Source organism: Acanthaster planci, linkage group LG05 (assembly GCF_054643075.1).
Source record: "Acanthaster planci isolate LZ-2023a linkage group LG05, COTS_SCS, whole genome shotgun sequence".
Classification (NCBI taxonomy): domain Eukaryota; kingdom Metazoa; phylum Echinodermata; class Asteroidea; order Valvatida; family Acanthasteridae; genus Acanthaster; species Acanthaster planci.
Genome location: NC_141781.1, coordinates 11,712,402 through 11,735,085, shown reverse-complemented (window position 1 = coordinate 11,735,085; position 22,684 = coordinate 11,712,402). Strand labels below are relative to the sequence as shown.

At 41.1% G+C, this 22,684-nt stretch overlaps 1 protein-coding gene across 1 annotated transcript in view; it reads left to right on the top strand.

Moving 5' to 3' along the window:
* Window positions 1–1,448: 1,448 nt before the first annotated feature.
* LOC110981384 (E3 ubiquitin-protein ligase NEDD4-like) overlaps window positions 1,449–22,684 on the top strand; it is a 39,673-nt gene continuing 18,437 nt past the window's right edge. Inside the window, exons 1-9 of the mRNA XM_022238923.2 lie at window positions 1,449–1,608; window positions 4,482–4,567; window positions 6,359–6,443; window positions 16,540–16,578; window positions 17,158–17,211; window positions 18,488–18,538; window positions 19,562–19,711; window positions 20,747–20,934; window positions 21,708–21,831. Of these exons, the coding sequence (XP_022094615.2) occupies window positions 1,576–1,608; window positions 4,482–4,567; window positions 6,359–6,443; window positions 16,540–16,578; window positions 17,158–17,211; window positions 18,488–18,538; window positions 19,562–19,711; window positions 20,747–20,934; window positions 21,708–21,831 (810 nt within the window). The 5' untranslated portion in view covers window positions 1,449–1,575. The remainder of the gene's footprint in view (window positions 1,609–4,481; window positions 4,568–6,358; window positions 6,444–16,539; window positions 16,579–17,157; window positions 17,212–18,487; window positions 18,539–19,561; window positions 19,712–20,746; window positions 20,935–21,707; window positions 21,832–22,684) is intronic.

Below are 22,684 nucleotides of genomic sequence, written 5' to 3'. Positions count from 1 at the left end.
ACATTACAATTACAGGTACGTCTAGAATTAATTAAGGGCGGGGACTTTTTGTCTCAGCACATTTCCGGCCTCGTGGGACAAAGAAGTGTGGTACAAGTCTGCACTTTGGTTTTGATTTGTTTAAGAGATCACCGCCTCATATTGCCTTAGAAAATGCAGCATAAAGTGAGGGCCGGTACTGCAGGGACCATAATGCAGGGAAAGGATATTGGAAATTGAGAAATTGAAAACTTTGCGTAATTTTTTTGGTTCGCTAATAGAAATGCTTTAACACGGGAAAAGTATCGGCTTTATGATAAAAAATATGGCCTTGGTACAACCAACAGAGTGGTAATTTATGTTCTCATTAATTATCACTAATCACGTCTCTTTTGGCGATATATTTCAAATTAGTGGTTATCTTGATCAATTTTGGATGAATTAAGAATAAAGTGTAGTGAAAATATTTTCTGCAATTAGGAAGAAAAAATTGAATTGACCACCGCTTATGTAACGTGCGCCTGGCAGAAGTTTCATCCACAATGCCCTCAGCCATCAGCCTTTCCCCGGCAGCGCTCTCGCCGGGCGCTCGGGCCGAACACCAACACCAGCACACCCGCTAATCTCACGTCTGTTTCGTCTAGGATCTTGTCATTAGTCTCATACATAAAGAAAGAGAATACTGTCTCTTCCTTTGCCCACAGTCGCCCGAAAATGAAAAATGTTTTGAACTTGAAAGGGATGTCCGTAAACACTCGTATTCGAAGATGGAGTGAAAGCAGTTCTCTGTACAAATTAAAATGATTGGAGTTGATCCAGTGTCTTGAGCCTACGACACTCCGTCCACCAGCGGAACCGAGGGCGCGGTCAAAGTACGGGGGCCACCACCCGCCGGGCAATTTTGACAGTGTTTTTAAATATGATGAAATAAAAGGAAGTTTTTAAGGGGTATTTCATTTTCCCTTTCCAGTGCGTGTGAAACATCCCAAAATTTAATCAGCTTTACCTTTCAGACTGCAAATGATGCATTAAGAAATTCCCTATTTTTGCCGTCCAAAAATGATTCTCCTTCCCCTCCACAATTAATTGTGAATCTCTTTGTAAGCAGGCTTGACATCCATTGCGAGTTAATTTAACCCATCGGTCTCCATTCTAAAGTCTTTATAATGGAGGTCACTTATTTTTAAAGGTCTATGCTTTAACAGCTATTAAAATGGTCTGTGATTGGCATGATCGAAAAAGCGGAAAATTACTGCATGTCACGACAAAACTATGACTACATTTTACCATGGAGAATGTTTTCCTAATGACGTCAGAACACGTCAGGCACCCAGACGCCACCAACGCCAAAAAAGCGTACTCACTGTGCACGAAATGCCCCGTGATATCGCGAGTTTGAGGTCAACTCCCAAAGTGTGGCTAACTGCGCTGGTAAACTATATGCAAAATGTGAACGAGTCGCGGGGAACCAGTTCCTGTAACCGGTTGTTTGTGCATATTGTGTGCAGTTACAAATTAGATGGTCGAGATTGGTTGATATTGACGGCATTTCGACTGATTTTTGCAGCTGATCCCGTGAAACAACAAGAGCAGTTTATGGCAACAATTCTAGGACTTCCCGAAATTTCGGTGAGTGATTGGTCTTGCAGGTAGCTTAAACTCCACTTTTTGGATCAAATTTTTCCGTACGAGCAATCTTGAGTAGGGCTTGGGCCTAACTTGTGGTAGGCCTAGGCCCTAAGCCAGTAGCAGAACTGCCTACTTGAAAAGGGTGTAACTAACAGAGTGTACAAAATGAAAGTTGAGCTATGATTGGTCATTGGAATGGAATAAATTGAGCCAGTCACAGTGTGGCTTTCATTGTGGGTGACAGGAAAACAAGATGGAAAAGATAGGAGCTGTGTACCTGATGGTGTACTTCCTGAACAGTCATGACAGCAAGGCCGAGGCAGTAGGCCTACTCTGAAGACCCTACTGCGCTCCACCTTTTTTGATGGTTCCACACACTATGTCATTCTGAAAGCTGCCCAGTAGCTTACCAGATTTGCCTTAAGCAAATCTTCCCCTAAACACCCTATAAATTAATTTTGGAAGCGGGGGGGGTGGCTATGTTATTGCACACGATACACGCTGCGTTGTCAAGCCACTGTAGCTGTTTACATACGTTTAAAATGTTTGAGAAATATGTACTTCAGGGAGTGATAATATTTTGTGAAGATATGGTTGTGAAGTTGTGAGACTAATAAAGTGTCTTGTTTTCCATGTAATTCGGGGATTTATTTATTGCAAAAGGTCGAGCCGATATGTGATTAGTGGTTCCCTGACCACTGATTTCTCAGACGTCTGTATACATAACTTTATCAGGTATCTGGTATCCAAAGCATCATAAATGTTCATTATGCAAATACACTGCATCTGTTTTTGTCACGTGACGTACGGTCACAAGAGAATGCAGATCATTGAGGGATGAGAGGTGAGGATGGGATTGGTAGAAAAACTCACATTTTTTGCCAATAATGTAGGTTAAACCAGGGCTTGATTTACAAAAAAAAGTGGCATGTACTTGCACCAGGAAAAACCTACATCACAAGTACATGTAATTACCGGTAGTGCATATTTCTGTGTATAGCAATTAAAGGATTATAAGCCAAAGATAAGGTTAGGTGAGCATTTAAGTATGTTTGATATAATAAAGAAAACTTGTGAGAACCGTACTTGGTTAGATGTGAGCGTCATTCTCTCTTGTGTATACTTAAAAAATTATCAGAATTAAGGTTTTAAGTATTAACTTACCCCTTTGTACAATTGATGCTAAGCCACCAGTACTAAAACTCAGAGTCCTCACTAGTTGAATCCTTATCCCAGGCAGCAGATTCAGAATCAGAGTCAAATCACAACATTGCATTCACCAGTTTGACAGCTAGTGCTAGAGCACACGTGCGTAACCAATAACATTGCCTGGAGGGGTATCGACAGTTGATCCAATTGCGATAGCCCCAATTATGTCCTAGAGGGATGCCTACAATTGATTCAGTTGTGAAGAGCCACAGTGATGTCACATGCTCGCGTAATCAATGAGGGCTTTCCCACTCTAAAAACAGTGCTAGTGCTACGAGCAATAAATCTGTTGCGAGGAATGGGAGAAAGAAATAACATGTCCGTACACTATCTGGTCAAGAATTCAACAAACTTTATTCTTATTCTCGCTTAAATATATGCAGGAAATGAGTATTTTGGTGGTTAAAAAGTTACGTGCTCAGTAAAAAAGCTATGTACGCAAGCAAAAATCTACATGCACTGGTGCATGCATGCACCGGGTAAATCGAGCGCTGGGTTAAACGCTACAAAATACACCCGAGAATGGTAGTTCCATACAGGTTAGCTATTATTATAGGATCTTTAGGGAAAGAGTTGCTTAAGCAAGTGCAAGTGTATGTTTCATTTGGTATGATTGCTGGGTAGCTTTCAAAATGCCATAACGTGGAACCATCAAAAAGGTGGGGTGTAGTAAAGCCTACGGAGTAGTGCCTTACTATTTAGGAAGTAGGAGCTGTGCTGTGATAGGTCAAGATTGGTCAAGCTGTCATGCAGCTGATTTTCTGTAGTGTGGATGGGCAAAATACTCAAGAATTTCACCATTTTAATGAGGAGATAAGGTGAATAAACCTCCCCATCAGACATCTAACTTCACCAAGAAAGCATGTGTGAAATTTTGCTGTACAGATAGCTTTGATGGCAGAGTAATTTGGCACAATCAAAACAGCCAAAATGTGTTTATGCGAGTTTGTACATACAGGGTTTGTAAGGTTTGTATAAACCTCACAGTTCTTGAAGTAGCTACATGTATAACAGATTGCAAGATCTTAAAAATCAATTTAAAACAAAGGCCAATCTTGCAACCTTTTGGGTACCCCCAGAACTGCTGGGGCTGACATCTGTCCCACTCATCATCAGTCCTAACAGTTCTCAAGGTATGGTACCTTTGGGAGCGTTAATAACTCCAAAATGCCAATGGTGTGTCTTGAAATGTGGTCTCCTAGTCTTCAGCTGCACTTAGTATTTTCTTAACCACCTGTCAACATGTTTATCCAGTCTCAGTGGGTGAATTAAGTGGATTTAAGAAAACTACTAAAATGCAACCAGATGCCAGCATAATACATGTACGCGCTTGGAAAAGGAAAAGCTTCTATGGAAAGTAAACATGGGATTTGATTTCAGAAAAATGTTTCCAAAAGAGAACGAAAAACAATGAAAACAAACTTGATCGTCATCGTAGGGCTCAAACCTGGATTTATGTACTTGCTAGGTAGCGTGCATATCAATTGAGCTATTGCAGCACCATAATGGATTCTTGGAATCTGAGATCAAATATATACTTCATTGGTAATGCTCATTGTACGTACATGTACAATGCTGTACATTGTAGAAAATTATTGGAAATGCAAAATTTCTCCACTCTAGATCGTTTGTATACCCTTCTTTTTCTTATAATTTTGGTACAGGGTGAAGTCCCAGGAACTTCAAGAATTTTGAAAGTGAGAATTCTCCAAGGTGTTTCTCTGGCCAAGAAGGACATATTTGGTGCTAGGTGTGTATCTTGAAAGTTTGCATTTCGTGCTCCACTGGGTTACAGTCGCATGTACAGTAGGCTACCTGACATGTGCAGGCTTGAACCAAATACCGTACAGGTTTTACACGAGGAATGATTTCTTAACCACTTTTCACTGGACGACATCTAAGCATGCAGGGATTTCCTGTGTGTCAAAGTGAGGAAAATGTGTAATCATGTGACATCTATACTAGGCCTACACTGAGGCTCGCACAGTTGTGTGGAGCCCACGTTGGGCCACTCAAATCTTCAGTATTGTAGTTGAGACCATCACAAGACCAGACACAAGACCATGCACAAGACCAGACATAAGACCATGCACAAGACCATTTACAAGACCAGACACAAGACCAGATGCAAGACAGTGCAGAAGACTGGACACAAGATTAGACACAAGACCAGACGCACATGACACAAGACCAGACACAAGATTAGACACAAGACCAGATACAAGGCCAGACACAGGACCATGCACAAGACCATACACAAGACCAGTCACAAGACCAGTCACAAAACCATGCATGAGACCAGACACGAGACCATTCACAAGACCAGACACAAGACCATGCACAAGACCAGACACAAGACCATGCATAAGACCAGACACAAGACCATTCACAAGACCAGACACAAGACCATGCACAAGACCAGACATAAGACCATGCACAAGACCAGACACACGACTAATGACAAGACCATTCACTAGTACAGGGTGAACAGTGACAAAGGAATGCTTTAGTTGCATTACATTTGAATAGCTTGTGACTTGAATTCAGACAGGAGGTCTTGTGTTGGTCTTGTGCTGTTCTTGTGAAGGTCTTATGTGGTCTCGACTACAACACTGTAAACCTTGGAGTTTCCAAAAAAAAAGTGATGATGCTGTTAAAAGTGCTGCACAAATCTTGAGCAAATGACCACCATTTGTCCACATTTGTGAAGTCCAGCTTTGTAAAGGACCTTGGTTTCTAGTGGTATCCTATCAATTTTAAAAAGTGGTTTTTGGGGGTCAAAAATAATACCTCATCTGAGGCGAGTATGACGACGAATAATACCATATATGCAAGTGATTAATATGATTTATGAGCCGACAGCATAAACCAATCAGTGCACGTTCTTTAGTGCTTTGTCTGTATCTCTTTTACTGGTACAAAGGCACTTAACTACAGCCACAGGCAAGCCCAAGCATAACTTCCATGTAGTTCAACCATTGATTGATTGCTTTTTTACAAATTAACATGCAGTGCAACATCATCCCACTCAAATATGCCTTGTCAATCTCTTTTTCCTAAATTTTGTTGTCATTCGCATTTGGTTTTCAGTCGCTGCACTCCCTGCATTGAACATTTCTGTCATCGTGTGCAATCATTTCCAGGTCATTGGTTTCCACTCTAGTCAGTCATGAATAAGGTTGTCGATAGCCAGTGATGTGACCAAGCCCAGGGCCCTGGTTTAACAATGGTGGACTAGATAGTTCAGGCATCCACCACTTAAGTGACATCAATTGTACTGCACAGTAGCTTTAACTATCATCACTCAAACTTGTCCCACAGTGCCGCAGTACTCATGTGTACAGTATGTACTTATATTCAATCATACACTTTTCCCTATACTTGCATAAATACATCACACTTGTGGGAATGAAGTCTACTACATGTGCATGTATAGCCAGCTACTGTGGAATGTTTTATTGCAACAACATAAACAATAAATGCACTTTTTTTCAATGCCGTTTTCTACACCTGTTTTTGATTTTTTTTGGTTTTGTTTCAGTGACCCATATGTTAAAATCAGGCTATACAGGGGCGATGCGGACGATGGAGAAATCGCATGCGTACAGACAAAAACTATTAAAAGGGTGAGTGATCTACTTATTTTTCTTTTTCTTTTTTAAGTTTGCCTTTTTCACTTCCATCTTGTAAAGTTAGGATAGCCCTTAAAACCAGGCTTTCTGTGGAAAAAAAAGAATGTTTTTTCTCTCCAGTGAATAGGCCTGACATTTCACATTTTCCCAAAAGTTTCACCCAAGATCACTCTAGGGTTACGCCATTAGTTGGGGGAGTGAGGGAACAGGAAACATGAGTATTTTGGGCCCAACCAGTGCAGGACTTTAATTACAAAGTTACAAATATACATTCATGTATTTTCATGGCTACTGCATCAATACTTAGCCTAGGGGCAGTTTACTGTAGCAGGCAAGAGTGCACAAAATGACAAACCCTGTTTTAGGAGAAAATCAGCCCAAGTTTGTCAAGCTGGTGTCAAGCATGTAATATTCTTTAAGCAGGGTACTTATAAATGCAGATACCTGTACAGTGTACCTGTACACTGCTAGAGCCAATTGTGTGTCGAATAAAAACCACAGTGCATTTGCTGCACTGGATTTTATTATCTGCCTGTCCCACTAATCTGGGACAGGTACGGTACGTCTTACATGTATGGCATATCCTGGAATTCTTTGTTACTGGTATGTCGCACAACAAATTCCTGTTGTCTGTGTCAGGTCACTGCTTCAGCTGAGGTTGCTAGATGGTGCACTGGCCTCCAAAATGTGCCACCTTGTTCAGGAAACAAATGGTGTAAAAAGACTGTCAGATCCACTCGCACAAGCAACAGTAATAGCTGTACCGGTCCAGTGTACATGAAGTTCTAGTAGCTGGACATCCTCAACTGTGCACAAATCTCCCATAATACCATTGCATTTTCAAGGATTGGGCACATGTCCATCTATAGGAAGAGATCAGTCCAGATAAATGCACATGTAGCTTTCTTTCTTTACACGTACCCTGTAAAATTTCCTGTAACAGCAGGAACTGGCGGGATTAGACATTTTGATGGAGGATATCAAACTACATTGTAGGGAGTAAATATGGGTAATTCCAGAAATAAGGGTTCCAAAAGTGTGACATTTTTGTGTCCTCATTACATCTGTCCTTTGTTATTTGACATGGAGGTATCACCGGAATTGATTTCAAACTATTACCATTTGCTTGGCAGGTAATTTGCATTAATTCATTACTCTTGGAAATTACTTATGTAAATTTGTATGTGACATCATTGATTTGGCATAACATTCAGGGGTCTGTGTGTGAATGAGACAGAGTTTTTTAATTTCAACATGTACTATGTCGATATACACGTGTCGCATCAATCCTCCATGGTGCAACACGCACCATTTACAAGCTTATTGCATACACGCCTGGCTGGTGCCCTAGAGCGACATGTAGGACCCTGTACACATTTGTGTCATATCGGTATCATACAGCAGTGTGGCATCTTCAGGTTGGCATGAGACTTGATGCCAAGTCGATCATTGATTAGGTTTTGTTCTCCACGCGCATGATCACTGCGATTCACACAGTATTTCTTATGTTCATGTACATACATGTATCTTTACTTAACGCAAGGGGATGTTGTCGTCTTGCCGCCCATCTTGCAAATGATCGACCATCCAGTTAGATAAGTTACTGGCCGGTTTTGTTACTGATATGAGGGTTTCGCCTGAAGTTCACAGACAAAACACAATTACAATGTACCAGTGGCTAACAACTTGTCATTATTATTGGCACCCCAGGAGCAGCAATGCAAAAATTGCCCTTTAGTTCACTGGTGGGATGTTGCAGATGGGGAAACCAACCAAGAGTGCTTTCCAACTGATTCACAGTGAAGCCATTGTAATGTAAAAGCCAGATCTAAGTATGCACGTACACATGTAAGGGATAAAGTATAGCATAAATCACATTGAGAGGTGTTCTCTGACCGTACATTGGTTAGCACCTGATCCAAGGAGGGTTTTTTGGTTGTTTTTGTTAGCCCGTTTTGAAAACAAGGTGTTGACATTTGCCTTGAAGTACGGTAGCAAACACAGTATCCAAGTTAAGCTTTTTTTTCTTTTTACGGATGGTTGACCCTAGCAAGGTGTCCGGAACAGGTTGTCCAAGAGGTGCACTGTACAACCTACATGTACATACATGTACATGTACATGTAAATACATGTACATGTACAAGCAGATTATGAAATCAAACAGATTTACATGTACATGTAATAGGCATTGACTCCTGTACATGTTGCACAAGGGAGGGCAATACACACCAGTGATGGACAAAAAGTTCATTGGCCCTGGCTTTGATTTATACTGTACATTTGGAAGGAGGATGTATCATAGACAAGTGATGCTGCGCTGATAGATTGGTACTGATTCAGAGCTGATATATGATTTGACTGGATGATCTAACCAGTATATTTATCTGTTCATAGTTACCACCTTGTCAACAGTTAAGTGCAGTATGTGTGGGTAGGCCATCCCTGCGCTAAGAGGAAACCTACATGTATTTGTTTGGAACGGTAGAAACGTTTGGAACCCGTAGAATTATGGGGCCCCATGTGGACCTGTTTTGGGTCCACATAAGTCATACCTGGTAACAAGTAGTTGTGTACATGTACCGTGTACCAGTGCATTACGTAAGCACTGCAGTTATGTGCATTTGTACACAGTTGTCTATGCCCTGGCCTCAGTGGGACATTTGCAAGTTTCTTCTAAGTCCATGCTTCTTACTCGTTTGTGAAGTGTGAAGGAAAAGATTTTAAAAAGTTTGGTTTTGGTTTTCCTTTTCATCTACGTTTTTGTTTATGGTTGTGAATTGATTTTCTTGGGGGGGGGATTATGTCTTTGAGTTTTTAATAGCTGTACATTTCTGTGTTTTTATGTTCAGTACGTGTTCATGTTCATGTACAAGAAGGGTGCATACATGTAGGTGTAACTTTTTCAAGTTTGAACCATGTGACTCTTTTTGTAAAACAAATTCATTAACCCTAACCCCATTCCTCCACTTTGCAGAAAAGGATTTTGGAAGATTTGGGAGGGTTAGGGTTAACCAATTACCAGAAGAAGTCATTTAGAAATGATCCCAAAAATTGTTGAGGCATATACATGTGCATACATTTCCCATCAAAAACTGTTTACTTTTGGATATACGTGGAGTGTGTACATGTACATGTATAACAGGGTGCTGTACTAATGCTGAGAATCTTGAAGACAGTGTTTGTTGAGTAGTGTTTTCACCGAGGGGTTAAAATCACTCTGTTTAAATGGTTTGGGCATTTCTGGGAGGGGGGTAGACATAAAGGCTTAAATACAAAAAGAACCCTATATTAAAACCAAGTTGTTTTAACTTTGAAGTACACGTACATACATGTACATGTAGGACTTCTTTTATCTGTTGAAGGCACTGACCTGTGCATATACATGTACCGGTTCGTGCAGATGTGAACTTTGAGGCCCCATTATATTCATGCTTTTAGTTACATATGACATCAGCAGAGATCGTAAATTAACAACAGTACGGTAGCTACTAGTACAAAACTACGTGCAAACTTAACCTTTGCTTGGGCATGGCTGCGAGACAGAAAAACTGTGCAGGTGTAATGTACCTGTAGATCACAAGACATCAACTCTTGCATAATTGATATAAATCACACAGTATCATTTCAGTTGACACTTTGCATGTAATACATGTATCTTATGCACTCATGAGGTGATAGAAGTTAAACTTTTTATGCATGCAAATTGCAGGTCAGTTTACATTCAGGGTTCAGGGGCGAGATTTCTCAGCTTTTTTGCTGATTTCAGCTTTTTTTTGTTTTGGATTTTAGTTGTTGTTTTTTTCTCACTGGCTGTAAACAAAAGTATAGGAGATTTTCACAGTTCAGCTTCTTTATGCCTTTTTTCAGCTGTTTTCAGCTATTTTTATCATTGGCCAATCTCACCCCTGAGGGTTTTTAATAACATCATCCACACTGAGCTGGCTGGACCAAGTGAGGGTAGTTTTCCTGAGAAAACAAGGCTCCTAAGTTCTGCACTTCAGTGGTTCACAAACGACTATGAAATGTATGCGCTGCGGTTGCATTGTTACCAAAAATGAATACTCCCCACCAACGTGGCTCTTTTCAACCAGTGAGGGCGTGCTTCTGCTCAAAGCGGATGGGGAAGCCATGTGCTGTGAAATATTTTGCTTCATATACAGTAATGTAACTGGTATGCATGCATGCAAGCATAAGTACACCATGTATATGGATACATGTGAACATGCACGTACATGTAAGGACCCTCCATTTCATATTTGAGGCCAATCTGGATGCATCCTCTTCAGCATTCTGGCAAATGTACATGTACAAAACGTAACCTACCGGTAAGCATTACTTGCTGTAAAGTATAATGCTCATAGTTAACATACCGTACATGCGTACAGTACATGTAACATTCAGCATGTTTTACAGAGAAAAACATGCTCCTTTTATCCATTTCTCCTCAGTTTTAGGTTTAGTAAATGTAAAATAGATTTTGCTCGGGCCCTCATTTTTATCACTTTTTTCTTTATTTTCCTTTTTTTTTCTTTCTCATCCTCTTTGACTTTTTTACCTTTGGAGAGGTCATGAATACTGTGATGTACATGTACTGTATGCTTTCTCTTCGTCAAGGGAGCCTTGTGGGATATATCAGACCAGGTGCAGTGAACTGGGGAAGTTTGATATACATGTACACATGTACATGTACATGTAGATACGAACATGTAAAAAATATGACAATGTTTACATTTACTTTCAACCCACTCTCTCTGCTTCTTAAATTCCCATTTATTTTGTCACCAAAAAACTGGTTTTACATAAACCTCCTTTTCGTGCTTTATGCTGCAAAAAGTTTTTCCACAAATATGAACAAAATGGTTCTACAATACATGTATACATGTACATGTACTTCTCTATGTGCTCTTTTTATGATGTAAACTTAACAGGCTAATTATTTGAGAAGCTATGAGATTTACTCCATTTGAAGTCATCAGACCATAGGCAAATTACCAGGTGTTCCCCACCTTCACGGAATGACCCCTGTATTACAGCATCTCTCCTCCCCAATCCCCCCTTGTTTTTCTCCTATCAAAGGCCTACACACAGTGATGCTGTGCCAAGCAATCAACAGGATGCAGTGCTGTATAACCAAACTGCCAAGTATCGTCAAGTTGCGCGTGTCTCCTCAAAAAAAAAAAAAATCCCAAAATGGTAAACACTGCTATTGAACTTGCACAGCGGTGCCGTCTAGAACAGGGATTGTCCTGTAATGAGCTCACAGATCCATGCAGGGCGGCGGCGTTTGCATTCACCTGACTGAGCCTCCTTCCTCACCCCCATACCGCTATAAGTATTCACAGCCCTATGTCATTTAACCTTGAACTAAATTTACATGTACATGTGTGGGCAAATCTACTTTATGTGAAGCAGTGTTGCATAGACAGTACAATACACTTCAGAGTTATTTTGCAAAAAACCATGCCTGTTAGGTCGTCATGGTAGTACAGAGCACTATTACACTCTACCCTATGTACATGTACTAGTACATGTATGTTTTCAGATTACCAGCCGAATAGCATCAAAAGATGATACTCTTACATGTTCAGTTTCTTTCCTTTTTTCTTCATATTTGAGCGTGGTCTTTCCATTATCTAGTGTGATATACATGTATTTATTCTGATCACAGAATTGATGTTTTGTTAATGTTAATTTATTTTGTCTTTCCTGACTCTTTTTGTGTTTGTTTTTATTTTTATGTGATATGTACATGTATAATTTTAACGTTCTTTTTTGTGCCCCTTGTTTGATGTTTATATCTTTACACCCCAATTTTAGACTTTTTGGTACTTCCGTTTTTTATTACAATATACGGAGTATGTTTGTTTTTATCAATAAGATGGAACTAGTACAAGTGCAATTCAACCTTTGGGTTGCTATTCTGTTCTGGACAGTTTATTTTAATAATAATAAACCAGTAATAAAAATAAAGTTTGCGTACATGTACATGTATGTATACATTGCACATTCAATTAGTATTCATCTTTTTTTTTTGTGAGGGAATGGTGCATAAATTAACAAATTTACCCCCTGTCCAAAATTAGTATTGCAGCATCTTGCACATTTCTTGTGCTGACAAGCTACAGTGTGGATTCTCAACAGCTACATGTATGGTACCAGTAACGTTAACCCTCCTCTGCAAAGGTGCATACTTGGCACATTTGTCCTATCAGTCAAAATTAGTCAAATGACATATATATATATAGGGTATATGTCTACATGTATGTGCAGTAGAGGGAGAAGTGGAAGGAATTTTTGACAGTCTGTGACTGTCACAGCAAAAGGAGGGTTGGAATTCATGTTGAAGAGTCAGTCTGATTTGCTTTCTGAATGCAGCCAATTCCATGCAAATTGAATGACAGGGACCAGTGGCACTGTAGCACACGGTACATGCCAGCTTACTCTGTAAGCACAGTGCTTGTGTCTACTGTCTTGTGCGCAACATAATATGCCACATATCCGTCACATATCCGTCAAATTTATCTGATGTCTCACCATCACTTTATGGTGTACAGTACATGAAAAAGAAAGTTTCTCGGGTACTACGATTTTTTTTTTCTAATATATACATACATGCACATAAGTCCATGTACATTATACATGTACATGTATGTACCGGGAAATGTTCTGCCAGGCTGCATGTACAGTACATGTACATTAGGTCATCTCAGGTCCTGTCATTATGAGGAACTCCACATATCACAAATATGCACTCTGTGCTGCCAGCTTGGGCAGGCTACATGTACATGTGTACATGTACGTATACATGTATAAGTCTAATCCTATTTCCACATTCATCATTTCACAAAGTGCAGATATTCTTACTGTATGTACATGTACGTGTACTGGTTCATGTTACCATGGGGAAAATAAGAACAAAAGCACCTGCTTACGGGATATTGCACCTGTACATCACTAATGGTGGAAGAGGCGATCTGTGAAAGATTTGACTTTCATGTATTACATGTACAATACATGTACATACATGTGCATGTTTGCACAGGGTATGATGCATGGTCTAGCTGGGGCTGGCACAGCATAATTCAGTGGGCGAACAGGAACATTGGGGAAGGTGTTAATGTGACAGGTTTGACGGCTCACTGCTGAGCCTTGGCAGGCTGCGTGCCAGAAATGCTTCTATCAAAATGGGTCTATCAGTATACCCACATAAGGAAGCTTGTCTTGTGTCATTTGTCAGCAATCCCATTGGGAGGTACCCGGTACTTGTTCATGTACATGTATGTACTGTACTATTCTAACTGCTGTACATGTAAATAAATTGTGTAAATTTGCCGTGGGCCACGGTCCATGTGCAATGCACTCATATCGCACATGTACTCCGTCTGGTGAAAGTAAAACCTACATATGTAAGAAATTAATACACTGTATTTGTAACTTTAACTCCTATTTTTTGTTTCCATTTGAGATCAAAGTCATGTCTTTAACCTTGACTACATGTACATGTAGTTGGTTTATACTCATGTACGTGTCCATTGGCAAGTCAGGTTACCAGACTGTGGATTGTGAAATATTTTTGTCTGAAATTTGGGTCTTAATTGTCTCTCTTAGGTCCTTTGGTATTTGTTGTGCATAATTACTTGTACCGGTACATTGTAGGCGTATGGTACAAGTCGGGCATGTACATGTACATATCAGTCATGTCAGTAGGTACAATCTGACAATGTACATGTAGCATAAAAGACTTAAAGGTTTTCATGGTGAAAGAGCTGTATGAGTAAAAAACGATTGCGGTTACACCATGGATCAGTCTCTTTCTTGAGTATGTGTGGTTCTGAGAAGAACCGTCGTCGAGTTATTCCCCGGTTCTTCTCAGATTACAGTGTACTGTTCGAAACATCGAGTTATTCCCTGGTTCTTCTCAGAACCACACGTACTCAAGAAAGAGATTGATCCATGGTGTAACCGCAATTGTTTTTTACTCATACAATGTACATGTAGCATGTAAGCAGAGTACAGAAACACAAATTTGTGGCACTATGCAAATTCTGAACTTTACATTTCAGCCATGATGAATTTTATTTCAGCTACCATGTACTTCATGATGCAATAGCATGACTGCTGATTACTTTGAAGTTTACAGGTACATGTTTGAACAGGCTTCGCTTCATTTACAGGGAAGATGCATGCTAACATTTAGAATTGATAGCATGCATGTAATGGGGCTTTCCAGTGAGTCGTTTTCACTTTACCCCTAATTTGTTGAGCACTGTACCTGTGCATTTTGTAAATTATGTATGAAATTGAAATAGGACTTCTTAATCAGTAGTAATTAATTGTCGTTTTCAAAGGAAAAGCGCCATATAGAGCAAGATAAGACATTGATAGAGAGACTTTGGTCAAACTGCACATTGTACACAAACCTCCCCCAGCCGGTGCTTTATACATGAACCGTACATGTACACACAGACCACAGCTATTTTTGGCAACATAAACAGCACATGTAGGGTACATGTACACTGTACATACACACATGTATGTATTCCTCATGTACATGTATAAGTGCACAGTAAACTACATGTACATACAACATACATACATACACATTATTGTTCAGTAGTAATTAGGACAAACACTTGTCTGAGTTAGTACAGGGAACATGTACCGGTAAAAAAATAATTTAGTTGGGACTGAAAAAGCTGGGGTGATAGGGGAAAATCCCCTAATTTGCATAAGAAAAGAAGTGTACCCTTAACCATAGAGCTACAAACCTATGCCTTAACACAGTGAAGACCGTCGCACACATGCGCTTGTACATGGTGCCTTATGGGATACCGGAACAATGGAAGGTAACCCACAAGGCCAGTTTTGATCCTTGTGGGGTACTAAAGTGGTACCCCACAAGAATTTCACGAAATCGATACTATACATTTCATATTTATTCGAAAAAGAGGAATTTTCAAGTGCCATTCATCTGTTGCAAATTGAAGTGTTTTATATAAGGGACATACGGTCGAAATTTCAACCCAGGAAACTGAATTTGGTTGAAATGGCAGTGATTTGAAATTTTTCCGTGTTTTGTGGCAGTTTTGTACACGAGAACAAAGGAAGTACCCCACAAGTATACACATGTAAGGGTGTGTGTGTACACGTACAGTGTATACAATGTTGAAATCAACTACTCGTATGGTTGAAATTGACATTACTGCATGCATTTTACATTGTACATGCACAGTTACTTGTAGATTTTTTGGCCAGAATGGTAACACACAATACATCTGTAGATGGTAATACGTAGTTTCATCCATGGCCTCCTTTTTTTTTTGAAGAAGAAGATGATACAGCTAACACTGTATGGAGGGTTTACATGGCTGCCATGTTGTAGGCCAGTGCTTTTGTTCCACTGGGTATACACTCTACATAAAGGAGGTTTCCCTGTACAGTCCAGTGTAAGTCCTTATAATTCGAAAGTTGCGCGACCAGCGTGCCACACGAACTGCACGGTCAGAAAAATTTAACCTGTACCATTTTGACCCGGTAGCTATTCTCTCCCCATTCATATGCAAATATTTTTTTCCAACCGAGCCGTTAATAGGTTAGAAGGGGTCAAAGATAGACCTTTGAACTGCCATAGGAGTTACACAAACCCGGAAGTGCGCCGCAAGTATGATGTCATTTTCTTGCCCGCTGATTGGACAAAATACGTCATCTCATAAATAATCATGATATGCCACATTTGGAATTCGCTGGGACTGCCGTAGGATTGCTGCCATGCAAGGCCTCTCTCAGGATTGGTTCAAAACAATATGCAACCAATTTGCACCAGAATTTGCATATTCCTGTAATAGGGGACACAAGCAATTTACTTCTGCATGGAAGCCACTGCAGATTTACGACAGTTTCTCAATTTATGAACCAGTGTGCGAGAACTGGTTCACAAGTCTTTGATGTCATGTGTTTTTTGTGCATTATATAACATTTTGTTCTTCGCTGTGAAGGGGTCTGTTTTGTACGCCTGAGTTATGCAAATGGTAGAGGTCAGTTCATGTGACTTCCGGAAAACTGATTATGTATTTGCCTTGGTTATTTTCAGACACTGAATCCAAAATGGTTTGAAGAATTTGTCTTCAGAGTAAGTATGTGGCAAATTTCTTTTGCTTTATTCTTGTTTCACACTGGGACATGTACTCTACTTGGAAGTTGAGATGCATTTAACTTGCAGTTTTTTTATCTGAAAGTTCAAAATTGCACAACATGGTGAATCGGAAACTCCAAAGACAAATTTTCACTTGCCCTGCTTTAAAGAACACGTAGGTGGACTGGTTCAGTCCCCATGCTAACTACCGTATAATTACATGTATGTGTCACCCCTCCTGCTGAAAAACTGGCACACTGTATGGCTAGTGTATGTAAGCTCGGCTGTGTCAACAAAAGATCATATATGTATAATGTATGTTATTGCAGAGTGTGGGATTGTTGTTATTGCAGTCAGACTTCAGACCGTCTTTGTCTAATATATAATAAATATGGTGGTCTGCACATGACACCTTATCTTACCCCGCACCTTGATAAAATGGCAGACTAAAAGCTGTTGTTGCCCACGCAAGCACCCTTTGCATTTTACTCACCCTGTATCAATGACGTAGGGATGTTGTCATTATGATATCGTCAATTGTCCTATGAATATTACCGGTATCTGCTTTGTTTTCAGGTGAACCCCAGGGATAATCGCCTGTTATTTGAAGTCTTTGATGAGAACCGGCTGGTGAGTAGTAGGGTGTAGTACGTGAATGTACCGGTACTTTGCTGGGTGCGCAGGTACATGTTCTTTGAACAGTTGACTGTGAGTTTCTTGGTAGGCATCGTAGTATTCTAATTGGTAGACAATTAGAATACTTCATTATATATAACAGGTTTTGCGCTTACCCAACGTATATTAATAAGCACTGCATGCTCAGTGCTTGTCCGAGAGCTTGTGAAAAAACCTCATAAGCTTACTCGGGTGGGACTCGAACCCACGACCTCCTGCTTACTAGTGCACTTGTAAGCCACAGGTTGGGGGTTCGAATCCAACCTGAGGTCATGGTGGGCAAGGCACTTTGTCACTCATTGCCTCACTCCACCCAGGAGTAATTGGGTACCTGTGAGGGCAGCGATGGTTATTGTGGTTGATTTAGCTGCTTTGCGCCAAAATGGTAGCATTGAGCTGTATACTCCCCAGGGAGCTGAGATGGTATTTGGAATGTTTCATGGGCCCAGTGAGCAGGGGTAATAATATTGGAAAGCGGTTTGATCTGAGTTAGCTAAAGGCACTATGTATAAAAACTGTTATTCTGTAGTGGGGGATAAGTGTTTACAAAAACCTGGAATAGAGTGACAGTCTATTAAATACCTGTATAGTGCCCTGTGTCATCTTTTGCCAATGAGAAGCGGGGAAGTATTTGTTGCAACATTTGCTTCTGTCATTAGGGGTATTTAAGGGAAACTGAGCACTTGATGGAATGATGATATGTGTACACACTAGCACATGTACAAATATGGAATCAGTGTGAAGATACTTCACCATTGTTGAGGTACAGTCTTGCCGTGTTTTACCTGTGGGGCCATGTTTACTTTTGTTTTCCTTCCTAAGTCAGTATAAGTGGCTGTCATGCTGACCACCCAAGCCACTTGGTCAGTGCGGTGCAGGTTAGCAAGTGGCTGATTCGTAATACGCTGAACTGGTACCTTGCTAAATGACCATGTGTATTTCAAAATGCCCTCACACATCATGGCAACTCACAGTAGTCTTTGGCCTCTTGTTGTACGTCGCGATTAAGGACGGGAATCTTGATTTATTTCGGTGAATGTTTAGCAAAACGTTAGCACATCCGTGAAATGGTTAAGCCAGCACGCCAGTCGCAGGTAGCCGAAAGATCCCAGGGTACACTGTACCCGTGCTTTTTATTGTATCAGCCTTATATCCGTTTGCCTGTAGATACGTACATCCAGCCTGTACTTGCACATACTCATGCTGTGACAATGCTGCGTTTCTTTCACAGACTCGAGATGACTTCCTGGGTATGGTGGATATTCCCCTTGCAAATATTCCAGTAAGTGACATAATCACGATTTACTCTAATTTATAAAAATGACCATTATGGAATTGTAGCTAATTGGCCACCCCTCCCCCCCGCCAAAATAATTCTGTAGCCTAGTAAAATTGTTACTGAGCTTGCGAAATTAATGCAAGCCCTTTGGGTAGATTTCTCACTGCATTGGGGGATGTAAGTCTCCCTACAGTGGTCTGGTTTCAGGCTCCCCCCTCCCACATTGTAGACTACGTAACTGACTGCACCAGACACATTATTTTTACCTGCATGCCTGAAACTTGACCGTTGTCATCTGTGTTAGAAGACGGTGGTAGGGTTGCTGCAGTGCCCTGTCTTCGGATCCATCACAGGCCTTCAGAAGTCTATCATCAGTCTTCCATTTTCTCTGTCTCTGTTCTTGCCCTGTCAATAGGGGCAATTCACAATGATTCGCCTCCAGTGCGCGAAATCTGTCTACCCATTCCAAAACAGGCATTGGATCGACAGATTAAGCGCGTTATGATTTGCCCGTGCGTTGCAAACTCTTGGAGGCACGCTATTGTGAAACGCCTGTATCATGACCAGACTGAAGGTATAATTCACAGTGATTCCTTTGAACAGGACAACCAGCCTGTGAAACTTACTGGGGTGAAGAACATTTTCACGACCTATTTGGGCTGCCTCTTCAGCTGGAAGTGGTTGTCGGGAAAGGTTCAGTGGTTGAAGAGACACTGAGATTGCCCCTTCATTTGTGCCTCTGAGCACCGGAGGGTAGCATGGGAGAGCTGTAGTCGCCCATTTTTACGTTGAGGAATTTTCCTGTGGTTGGGTTGTAGATTTCCAGTTGTCTTCTTTCAGTGGTTCTATCGAAGTTAAACTCACTTGGATGTCTCAGAATTGTGGTTGACTGGAGTGCAACTCCCTTCGAGTCTTCTTGATAATTCCCGTCTGCTTATACCACACGGTACCTCCACCTTCTTACAACTCAGTTCACATCAAATCACCTCCATGAAAATCAGCATCTGATTTTTTCTCCGTTCACAGACAGAGCAAGAGGGAACGTGGCACCACCACAAAGACTACCTCCTACGTCAAAGAAGCCCGCGCTCCAGGGTTCGCGGTTTCCTCCGTTTGACCATCGCGTATCTCCGGGACGAGTCTGTGCCAGACGCCGAACCCCGTCGGGAAGAAGAGGTACGTGGACAATCTGCTCTCTCTGCAGCAGCAGCAGCTCTTGTTGTTGCACTTACTACATGTACTAGGGTTTTAGTCAATCCTAGGAATTAAAACTGCTGCTGTGTGTGTTGCTGTTGCCCTTTTTTTAGTTTTGGGTCTGTTGCTGCTGTGCCTCCGCCGTATCTGTCTCTGGCTGTATTACTATGTTGTGGGGACTGCTGTTTTTTGTTGCTGTCGCAGCAAGTGTCTTTGATACTGCTCTTGTTCCATTTCTGCTTTGTTGCTAAGTGCTGCTGCTTCAGTTGCTGTTTATACTGTTTACTCTGCTACTCTTTCTGTTCCTGCTGTACCCTGATATCTGTAGCTGCTTGGTTGCGACTACTGTCGTTGTCTTTGCTATACTGCTGTTGTTGTCTGTATCTGTAGCTGTTTTTGTTGCTTCTGCTATTGCTCTTTTGTTGCTTCTGCTGTTTCTGTTTTGATTCTTCTGTTGTTTCTGTTTTGTTGCTTCTGCTGTTTCTGTTTTTTTTGCTTCTGCTGTTGCTGTTTTGATTCTTCTGCTGTTTCTGTTTTGTTACTTCTGCTTTTGCTGTTTTGCTTCTTCTGCTGTTTCTGTTGTGTTGCTTCTGCTGTTTCTGTTTTGATTCTTCTGTTGATTCTGTTTTGTTGCTTCTGCTGTTGCTGATTTGCTGCTTCTGCTGTTTCTGTTTTTTTTGCTTCTGCTGTTGCTGTTTTGATTCTTCTGCTGTTTCTGTTTTTTTGCTTCTGCTGTTGCTGTTTTGATTCTTCTGCTGTTTCTGTTTTGTTGCTTCTGCTGTTTCTGTTTTGTTGCTTCTACTGTTTCTGTTTTGTTGCTTCTGCTGTTGCTGATTTGCTGCTTCTGCTGTTTTTTGTATCTGTAGCTTCCGTTGTTTTTGCTACTAATGTTGCTTCTGCTGTTGATTTTCATGCTTTTTGCTGTATCTGTTACATTTCTGCCGTTTTTGTTTTTCCGGACTCTTGTGCTGCTGCTGCTTGCTGTTTCTCACACCTCAGATTTGTTACTCTGTTTAGAATGATTGGGAGATCGTGGATGCTGACAACGAAGTTGAGACAGAGACCAGTGCTTCCCCTGAGCAGGAGGCTAATATAGAGGCCAGAGCCCCCTTGCCCTCGGGCTGGGAAGAGCGGGTGGATGCCAACGGCCGCTACTACTACGTGGATCACAACACCAGGAGGACACAATGGGAGAGGCCCACAAGGTACAGAGAGCAAGCAGTCACTTTGTGTTCGGGGTTTGGCTGTGACTCCAAAGAACTTCATTCTACCGATGTCTGAATTCCAAACCAGAGCAAAGGGCTGTAGCATCATGTGTTGGAATTCAAATTTGAAAGACAAACAAAAAGTTACTCTGGAAAGTGTCAATTTGACTTCTGCACAAAAGGACATGTTTAAATGGATTTATCATGTTAACCCTCCTATGGTTTTACAGCACAAATGTGCACAAATGCCCACAGTCACTGGTGAGCATGTAGTTTCTATATGGAACTCAAACATGCACAGGTTCAGTGTGTACACAGTAGGTTGTCAGCACAAAATGACCCAGGGTCTTTTGTGCAGTCCTCTTCACTGCATTTGGTTTACTGCACAATTATGCACATGAAACAGTGAAGCACAGTTCTTGGGCAGCACAAAAGTGCAATCTGATATTCCTGTGAGGGACAGTTAGTGCAGTGCACAACACAACACAGCTGTGCTTCTTTGAGGTGTTTTCCAAATGACCCAAAGAGTGACTTCAGCATAGGAGGGTTAATGCCTCTATAAAATAAAGAGTTAAAATACCACAGTTCTGGAAATACTTAATAATGTGTACAGGTGTATATTAACAGGTAGCAAGCCCAGCAACTCATTACCATGGATGGGGGTGCCATGTCACCAACTGTTTTCCCTTGGCCCTATTCCTATTGAAATTTCTCTGTTCCTTGTGCTGTGTAGGTTGAAATTTTCAAATGTCTTTTGTGTAAAATGTATATAGTGGTGCTTCGGCTGGCCCTCCGGCTGGTATGCCTGCCAACGTACAGGACGAGATGCGAGCCATTTATCGCGCCCGACGACAGATCAGCGCGGACGATAACTTGGAAGCAGAAGAAGAGGCAGTGGTAAGACGCTGGATCATTTCTTCTCCACTTAATTTGACAAAACAAAGACCCGAGGCAAGACTGGAAACATCTCTTTTCACGACCACAGCAATGATCCTGTAAGGATGTTTGTCAGAAATTGTAATATCTACGGGCAGCTTTGCTGGATATTGCTCAAGGTTCCTGCTGCAGTGCAATGTACAGCTTGTCTTGGTATTGCATTGTTTTTGTTTTTTTTCATCAGTGTGACTATTGACTAATCTGGGAAACTTTAATTAGAAAGACTGTGAAACAGATGCACAGAAGACATCAGATGCTCATTAGAAGTGGTATAAAGATTGAGCATGTTTAGTCAGTGCGAAGGAAGACAGAGTGTACTCTGGTCATATGATGATTGTTTTGAGTTACTTTTGACAAAAAATCAACACCAGTTTTTAGTTAATTTACATGAACATACAAGTGTGTATTTGCCTGCAACTGGGAACCCCCTATTGTTCCTCTTTTGTTTGTACTTTAACTTTTTTAGAAGACCACCCATATGTTTTGTACACAGTTGTCAATCGGGGACCCTCTGTCAATCGGGGACCTTATTGTCCTCTATTGTTCAGGGTCCCCAATTGAATGCAGAAACAAACTCATTAACCCCAACCTCCTTCAGGTTTTTTCTCTATGCACCCTGCTGAACCCGACAGAGTCCAACAGCAGCAGAAGTGTGAAGCCTGCTGAACTAGACCGAATCAAACAGCTAGAACAAAAGGCCTTTTATTTACTGCTCATACCAACACAGTCCCACAGATAGTGGTCCCTGTTTGGATGTCGTTGGGTTCAGCATGGTTGGCGTTAAAGGAAAATTGACTTGCTGTGCAGTCACACT